The sequence below is a fragment of the Myzus persicae genome, unplaced genomic scaffold, assembly GCF_001856785.1.
Source record: "Myzus persicae strain clone G006 unplaced genomic scaffold, MPER_G0061.0, whole genome shotgun sequence".
Classification (NCBI taxonomy): domain Eukaryota; kingdom Metazoa; phylum Arthropoda; class Insecta; order Hemiptera; family Aphididae; genus Myzus; species Myzus persicae.
In genome coordinates, this window is record NW_019101298.1 from 11,076 (window position 1) to 20,625 (window position 9,550).

Here is a 9,550-nt window from a genome sequence, read left to right on the forward strand (position 1 = left end):
TATAGTAAATAGTAATGTAGTAAAGTGGTTGTGCTCATGGTTGTATCGACAAAAACGTGATATTATTATTATTGTTATGAATTTATTATTATTTTTTGTCTTAATTTGATTTATTATTTTCTATATTTGTGTATTTAACTATTCGAGTGTGAACTTATTAATTCGTTATGGACGTAGATTCCGATTCTTCGTCCTCATCTTCTTCTTATGACGAAGAGCTCGAAAAGTATAAGCAAGATGAATTGAAAAAAAAAATCGATGTTTTAGAGAATAAGGTGAATTTTGAATAAAAGTTTGTTCTCTCGGTTTTTTAATCATTAAGATGTTTAATGAATAACAAACTTTGGTATTAATAAAAAGTACTGGACTTCTGAATAAAAATAAATAGTATATTTTATATTGAAAGATCACATTGATGATTGATGTTTTAGAATTACATTTTGTTTATTGAAGATAAATTTTATTAACATTTATACTTATGCATTGATAAGTAAAAGTTTAACTCTATTTTTAAAAAAAATCTTTTGTTTACTTTTATAGATACTAAATAATCCATCAGATTATGATGCACATGTTGAACTAATAGGAGTGCTTCGCTGTGCAGATGATTTGGATCAACTGCGAGTTGCTAGAAAACGTTTAAATGACAAATATCCGTTAAGCGCAAGTATGGTATTTTCATTATTAATGTTTAGCAATTAATAAAACTAACACCATTTAGAAGATATGTAATAAATAATTATTGTTTAATAACTTTGAACTAAAAGTTAGAATTATCATGATCCCTTGTTTGGTAGAAGAAACACTACTGAGTTTGATTTTAGTGGCTAACACATGTTCAATTGTCTTCTTATTTATTTTTAATTTTTTACCATGGTTCTGTCTAATCTCCTAAATATTCTCAAGAAGATATTTATTATTTTTATTCAATATAAATTATATGATTAAATGTTGTTAATTAATTAAAAATATAGTACTGTGTTAAGTATAATATTCATTTTAACTATAGTATTAATTTAAAAATAAATTATAATCCAGGACTCTACAATGACTCTCACCTATCAAAAAAAAAAAAAAATTGCAAGACTGTGGGTATTACTAACTAGCCTATCAACATACGTCTCGGTGATAATATATAAAAATAAAATTATTATTAAACCAATCATTTTCAATACAAAATTAATCGTTTTAGTATACATAGATTAACTATTATGCTAGACTATTTTTTTTACATCCCAATCAAGGTTTAAAATAAACCAACATATAAAAAATTTAAAAAAATTATTATTTATTTTATATACTTTTTTCAGATTTATGGTTGGACTGGATAAAAGATGAAATACTTATAGTAACTACCGATGAAGAAAAAGAGAACATAGTTAAATTATGTGAAAAAGCAGTTAAAGATTATTTAAGTAATTACTAAATATTTAATTTACTCAATGTCACTAAAGATTTATATTGCTACTTTTTTATTGCATTTATCTGTTTGTGATGAATGCTTTCTTATTTATTAAAATTCATAAACTATACTTTTGTTGAAATAACACTTGAATATATTCCTCAGTATTACAAAATTCTAAAATTGTTCTAAATATGTGCTATAAATGTATAAAAAATGGATTAATGAACATTTTAAAATGTATATGTTACTATATTTTATTTATATGTATATATATTAATTTACAGGTATAGATTTATGGTTAGAATATGTACAATTTAGCATTGGTTGCATGTCTGATACTACTGGAACAGACATCATACGAGTCTTAATGGAACGTGCATTAACAGCAGGTGGTCTTCATGTACCTAATGGCAATGTTCTTTTTGAAGTGTACAATGAATTTGAAAAATTAATTTTGATGTCTCTGAAGGTGAAAAAACACATTTATTTTACTCATTCTAAATAATTTTAATAAATATTAAATTATATTTGGTTTTATTTTGTAGCAAGGTACTGATGAAAAAGCTATAAATGATCAAAAACGTCGTATTAATAATTTGTATCGTCGACAACTTTCTGTGCCTTTATTTGATATGGAAAACACTTATGCAGAGTATCAACAATGGTTGACTACTGAAAATCTTGAAATAGAAAAATCAACAGTGGATGCCTATAATAAAGCTCTTAGTAAATTACAACAAATTCAAGTTTTTGAAGATCGTTTAGTAAGTTTTTATTAATTATTATTTATTAATAATTCCTAAAGTAAGTTGAAGTGGCGTTTTAGTTAGATTTTAATTTCACGATTTAACCTTAAAAGCTTGCAAAACATACTATGTACTATTCAGAATAAAAATGTTAGGGCTGACTAACAAAAATGTGTCAAAACTACTTATGAACTACTAACATTACTGCCTTGGCACAGCTGCCTCCACTCTTCCACCTATTTTTACGAGCGTCAAGTATTAGGGTCTCAAGTTTCGTGTTACATTATTACCCCATTCATTTATTTGGTTATTACTTTTTTTAATTAAATACAGAATAATCAAATTTTAACTATGTAAAAAAGTTTAAATTCATTTTTTCTCTATTCTAGGTAATAGTGAGAGTCAATTTTTATATCTTAATAAAATCCTATTACCAGTGTCTTTTTTTGTTAAAGAAAATTTAACAGTTCAAAAATAACATTGAAAAAGTAGATAAAGAGCTCAAATCATTTTTTTTTGATGTAAATTTGATCAATTTAAGTAGGTTTAAATTTGTTACTTTTATGTCAATATTTTATTTTATTGAATACAATGGCTTGAATATATGGGTGCTACTGGAGAAAATTACAGTACAGCGGTGTATAGCATTATCATAACTGCCTATCAAATATTCCTTAGAAAAAAACGCTCTTCATACAATTCTACCCCCTTAATTGCTGATATGTGCTCTTCATACTATATTACAAAATTTTAAGTTCATACCTCATTGAAAAAATCTACCAATTTTTAAAACGGCTTTATAAATATTTGTATTTATTTATTCAGTTATCAAAAGAGGCTAAAGATCGATTAGATTCTTATGAAGAATATATACGTTGGGAAAAAAATCCTAAAGAAGGTGGAAACAAGCCAAGTCGAATTATATGCTTGTATGAACGTGCTATTGCTGATATACCCTTGACACAAACACTCTGGGCTGACTATATTGATTACATTGTCATAACAATAAAAGAAGCTGATTTCATATTATCTACTTGTAAAAGGTCTGTTGATAACTGCACGTGGTCATCAGATCTTTGGACTACTTATTTAACTCAAGCTGAAGCTAATAACCAATCACATGAAGAAATTACAGGTTTATTATTCTTTTTCTAACATACATTTTTTTGAATATTAATTTTATCAAAATATATATTATCTATTTTGTTTTAGCAATTATGGAAAAGGCATTATCTTCGTGGTTCAGTTCCCCAGCAGAATATCGTTCCTTGTATCTTTCATACATTTTTTATTTGAGACGTCGTTTAAGTAATACAGATGCTGAAACGAAACTGAAGAGAATCGAAGATGTAAGATCAATGTTAGAACAAGGACAAAAATTTCTTCTAGAAAGTATGAATATTTATTTATTTATTTAAATCTATATAAATTTTCTTTTCTTGTTCATTATATCTAAATATTTTATACTATATGCGAATTTACAGTCAATTTTTAAAAAGATACCACATAATATACTCTGTTCAGAATGTGCTCGTACCTCGGCGGCGACCAGTTTTCTTCAGCGACGGTCAGAGGTCAGACGCGTCTCCCACCTATAGGTTTGCAAGGTTAGTGCTCTGGAACGAAGCCACTCCCATGCGCACAAGTTGGCCGCCAAGGTACGATCTCATTCTGAACAGAGTATAGCTTTGGATATAATTTCTATTTTTTATATGTTTTTAAATAATAGATTGATATATTATTGAGTTTAGTTTTATAATATTATAATGATTAATAAATGTCTTAATAGCCTTAAAATACACTTTTAAGGTTATGGTTATTCTGGAGATCCAAATTGTGAATTGCTTTTATGGTGGACTGATTTTGAAGCAATTATAACTGGTGATATGGAACGTGTAAGAAATATGTGGAATGAAATTTTAAATGCAGGTCTTAATCAATATTCTTCATATTGGATGAAATACATAAATACTGAAATGTATGTATAATAAAACCTAAAACTAAAAAAAAAGTAGAATAATTACATAAATTATAAAATCTAGAATTTCAATTCATTAAATGTATAAAATATTTTTTATTTTCAGCCAATTTGGTGATCAAAAACATGTACGTAAAATTTTTACTAGAGCCTTAATGACCAACACAGATTTACCTGAAACAATTGGAACTGAGTGGATTAGATATGAAACTTTGTATGGTGATTTAGATACTTTATTAAATTGCAAAGAAAAATATAAGACTAAGTATGTGATTATTGTTATTCAGTTTTAGAATTAACTTTTTAACATATTTGATATTAATTATTATTATTATTATTTAATATTATGACATTAAAAAAAAAAATGTTCACATTAATTTAATTTGTGTATGTGAAAAATAATATTTCATTTTTAAATTAGCTTTTATTAAATAATGAAAGAATTATCATTAATAATAGTATAAAAGCAAGCAGATAGTGACTTAGTAAGAAACAAATATTGCTTGATAGTTATCTATAATTTATATTATATTTACAGTTTAAACCGTGGTAAATCAAATTCAAGCAATATTATTGTTAGTAAAAAATATTAGGGAAAATGTTGTATATCTTTAATTTGATTTTATTTAAATTTTATATTTTGTTATTAGAATGAAACAAGTTCAAGAAACACACGAAAAAGATTCAAAATCTGAAAATAAAATGGGAACTAAAGAGAAAGAAGCAAAAAAAAGAAAAGTAATTCTCTTTTAGCAATAAGTAATAATCTTTTTTTTTTTTTTTTTAATTGATCCTGAGCCCGGCAACTGTGGCCATTAGCTATTAGTAGGTACTGTAGGTTTTTGTATTGATGGTTTGTATGTTTTTGGTACGGTAGGGGGGAACACGTGTGTTTGTTTTTTGGCAGAATTTCGAATGGGGCACCCGTAGGTTTCTGCCATGCCCCGGGGGTGGGGGATGGCAGCACTTGCTCTCCGGTCACCGCGACTTGTCCGGAGAAAAATGCCGCCCGGTGGCCGAGGATCGAACCGCGACCGGCTGAGTCGCAGCGGAAGAGTCAGACCACTCGGTCACCTCGTCCCCCAAGTAATAATCTATTTTACATTTTAAACTAATGTTCTTCATTTTTTAGTGGGATGAAAAAGAACCAACTAAAACTTGTAATGAAAAATCAAATGGAAACTTTAAAGTGCCTTATGCCAAAAATGACAATAGACAAGAATCTGAATCTTCTCCTGTCAAGAAATTTAAAACAGGTAAATTTAAATCATAATTTTACTAGCTATTTTAGAGTGAAATGAGGGGATAGGCAAGTGGTTTAATAATGATGTGTACCTTTTTTATTTTTTTGGTTAACAGTTTATTTAGATACTAAAAATATATATTTTACATATCATATATTATATTTATATATCATACAAAATTATTCAATCTTTCTTAGGTTATGGGTTACATACAACACACTTACCTAAAATAAAATACAATTTATCGGGCATAGATCAGTTGCGCCTAAAACAAAAATTGTATGTTAAGGTCAGTTATACCAATTGCTCTCCCTATCTTGAACAAAAATATATCGATTTTTTGAGAAACACAAAAATTAACATTGGTTAGTTGCCAATATTCTATGATTATATCGAAACTCTTATGAAACATCATTATTATCAACGAACTAAAATATGCATTTGAATTATAGATGAGAAAAAAATTGTTAGCAACCAAGTCTTAGTGAAAAAAGTAAATCATTGTTAAATCTCAATGAGTTAAAATTTTGAAAAATTAGTAAGACAATAAATGGAATTAAGTGGATGTATGTAAACATTGTAAACACAATTTTGTCATTAAATCTGAAAAAAAAAAACTATTAATGAAATATAAATAATTTTCACAAAAATGGACTGTAGTATAGAATCATATTATCATAGTTATTTATTAAATTATAATTCTATATTCATGTCTTTTAGATTATGAATGTATTATTGATGTTGATTATATTCCAATAAAAATAATGTTATGTTCAATTAAATGAAATAAATATTATTAGGCTGTTATTTAGTTCAATTGGTCAAACAATCCGGAAATTGACTGAGTGTAATTGGTATATCGATCCAAAAATTGACCAAGCTTAATTGGTATATGGAAAGGTCATTTTAAGCAGTAAACTCCCAATTTTTCAAATTTTGTTTCTTCAGTAATGCAAATTGATTATTTATTAGAAGTAGATTTTATCAGAGTGATTTCAAGTGATTCAGGTCAATTATTTTGTGTATCAAGTAGTGGTTGTTCCTCTACAAAATCATTAAAAAAAAAAAAGTTTTAGCCACCATTGCCAATTTAATTAAATTTCCTAGTTGTTTTTGATTAGATCTTGAAAAACCCTTAAAAAACAGTACAGAAGTTTAAAAGCCTTTGACAAGCAATGATGTTTATATAAAAGTATTTTCATGGAGAAGATTGATGTATAATATTATTTATGTTTTTACCACCAATTTTATTGTTTCTTGGGGTTTTATTTTAAAACTGATTTCATTATACTTATTGAGTTTATAGTTATACATCATCGCTAAAAACATGGGCATAAAAATAATATGTTAATATGTCGTTACTCCAAATGTATGTATATATATTTTTTTTCATTTATTAATAAGGATTAAAATCACTGGTTGTAATTTATTCTTTATTTACTATTTTTTTCAAATTTAATTTTTGTATTAATTTATGGAAATTATACATTATTTTCTTTTGTTAGTTTGATTTATATTATAATATACATATCATTGATAAATAATTAAGTAGACAGTTTATTTTAAACTGTGTGAATCAATAATATTAACTTGAAACTTTCAGTTTTTACTATTTCAGATATTCTATTATTTTAAGATTTATAGATATTTTTATCTGCTAAAACAAAATAATATATGGCTTTTAAACACATATATTTATACATCAATAGTATCTACTATCTGTATCTGTGTTTTAAATTCAATTTAATCATACATTAGCTGATAATATGGGTACTTAGATAACTGATATTGGAATTTCTAAATAATGTACTAAATTTACAATAATATATTATTCAATTATTTCATTTTAATTTGTTCTACCTATTGTGTTACATAAAATATTAACTGAACTATGGTAAACATGAGGAAAATATTTAAAAAAATGGGTAAAATACTATTAATAACAAATAAATATGTTTCTCTTATGTTACATTAATGTTTTAAAAATTGTTTTAGCTGAAATAAACCTAGACAAAGGAGGTCGACATATGGAAGTTGAAGGTAAAGAAAATCGTTCTGTATTTGTTAGCAACTTGGATTTTGCTGTGACTGAATTGGAAGTGAAAGATGCATTGTCTTCAGTTGGTCATTGTGAAGTATTATTAGTTAGAGATTTCAAAGGCCGGTCTAAAGGATTTGGTTATGTACTTTTTGAAAAGCCTGTAAGTATTTATTGTTATTAAATATTAATATTATTATTGATCTATTTATGTTTTGCAGGAAATGGTTGCAGAAGCATTGAAAAAAGATCGTGAATGTGTAAATAATCGACCAATGTTTGTGTCTAAATGTCAACCTGATAAACAAAGTAGATCATCAGGATTACGATTTCCTACTGAACTAGAAAAAAACAAATTATTTGTTAAAGGTAAAACATTTTGGTTATTTTTATAAAATTCAAGAAAACCAACAGTATAATTTAATCCAATTATGTGGTTTTCGTCTTTTATGAGTAAATTATGTACCAAAAATAATTTATGTTATTGCTTGTTTAAATTCATAATATTCAATATTGTTAACATTACTTAAGTGTTACTTAACCAGTTTAACACATGCAAATTAAAAATGTAACGGGAATATTAATTTGTGTACTAAATAATTGTTAAAATATGTCATCGTTTTAATAGTTACAAAATCATATTCTTTCAGAATAGAATATTATATTTATCAAATTAACTATAACTAAAAAGTCATGACCATGTTAGACTTTGTCTAATATAGTATATAGTAATTTAAAACATTACTAAACATTTCTTTAATCAACTAATTTTCAGAATTCAAATAATTTGTCTTATTAAAAAAAAATTGAAACAATCATGATTTTAATCTGAAATAAATTACTAACTTTTTTTTTTTTATTGCTTATGGAATACACTTTATTATTTACCAATATTATAAACAAATTATGAAAAAGCAAGCAAAGTATTCAATCATAATTTATTCAAATTTTAACCTAACAATATAATTGTATTAGAATAAAAATGCTGAATTTCCAGTCAGTTAAAATGTTTAGTATTAAAAAAAATGATTGTAATGTTATTTGTTGTCAAAAATTGAAATAACTTATATGTCATATAACCCGTTATCATCGCATTTAGTTATTTACAGAAGATTGTAATTTTTTGTAGGTTTACCATTCACTTGTACAAAAATTGATATAGAAAATATTTTTAAGCCATATGGAGCTTTAAAAGATGTTCGGGTTGTGACATTTAGAAATGGTCATTCAAAAGGATTAGCTTATGTAGATTTTGAGGACGAGGTATAATAATATAAGTATAATAATTTATTATAACCTTATATTTAATTGCATATTCTATTAGGTATCAGCTGCTCAAGCATTGTTAAAAACAGACAACATGGTCATCAAAGATAGAACTATATCAGTAGCATTAAGTCGGCCACCAGAACGTAAAGATCCTTCAGAAATTAAATCTTATCCTCCTGTTGCTAAATTTAAATCACAATCTTCAAGTCTAATATTAGGGCGGTAAGTTCATTTTTATTTCATTCAATAATATTTTTTGATATAAATTTTGTTATTTTTTATTAGTCGCTCAAAACTATCTTTTACACCAAGTGTATTGCAAAAAAAGTCTGTCCAAACTGCATCAACATCTGCTGATGATAAAACTCCACTTAATAATGATGACTTCAGAAAAATGTTACTTGGTAGCAAGTAAATAGCTTTTGAATATAACTTTTGTTTTAAAATACTAAAATAATACTTATTTTATTTTTATATTATCTTTGTATAATTAAAAATATTTTATCGTTCGAGAATACTCAATTTTCTTCTATAAAACCTAATTATTTTTGTAATAGACTTTATTGTGAGTATTTTCAATTAAATGATTAAAATGATTAAATAAATTGTCTTATAACTAAAAATAATAAAAACATATTTAGAAGATTTATGTTAATTTACTTCTTTAATATTTTCTGTGGTCATTCCATAAGAAACAGGAGTTACTACAAATAATTCATCAAACAAGAAATCCATAAGAAATTTGATTTTCAATTAAAAAATTGGCAATCAAACACATTTTTTAAAATCAAAAGTTTTATTGCCATGATAATTTAACATTTAGTATTTACTATATTTAACATCAGATGCATTTATAAAATAATCATTACA

At 25.6% G+C, this 9,550-nt stretch overlaps 1 protein-coding gene across 1 annotated transcript; it reads left to right on the forward strand.

The window, feature by feature from the left end:
* LOC111028571 (squamous cell carcinoma antigen recognized by T-cells 3-like) lies at positions 1-9,195 on the forward strand. Its single transcript, XM_022307264.1, has 16 exons — positions 1-275; positions 541-667; positions 1,311-1,415; positions 1,690-1,874; positions 1,951-2,169; positions 2,977-3,286; positions 3,364-3,543; positions 3,961-4,129; positions 4,236-4,394; positions 4,780-4,867; positions 5,262-5,385; positions 7,369-7,574; positions 7,633-7,780; positions 8,541-8,674; positions 8,736-8,902; positions 8,966-9,195. Exons 1-16 carry the CDS (start codon positions 168-170, stop codon positions 9,093-9,095), a joined length of 2,559 nt encoding a protein of 852 aa, XP_022162956.1. The 5' UTR covers positions 1-167; the 3' UTR covers positions 9,096-9,195.
* Positions 9,196-9,550: the final 355 nt, after the last annotated feature.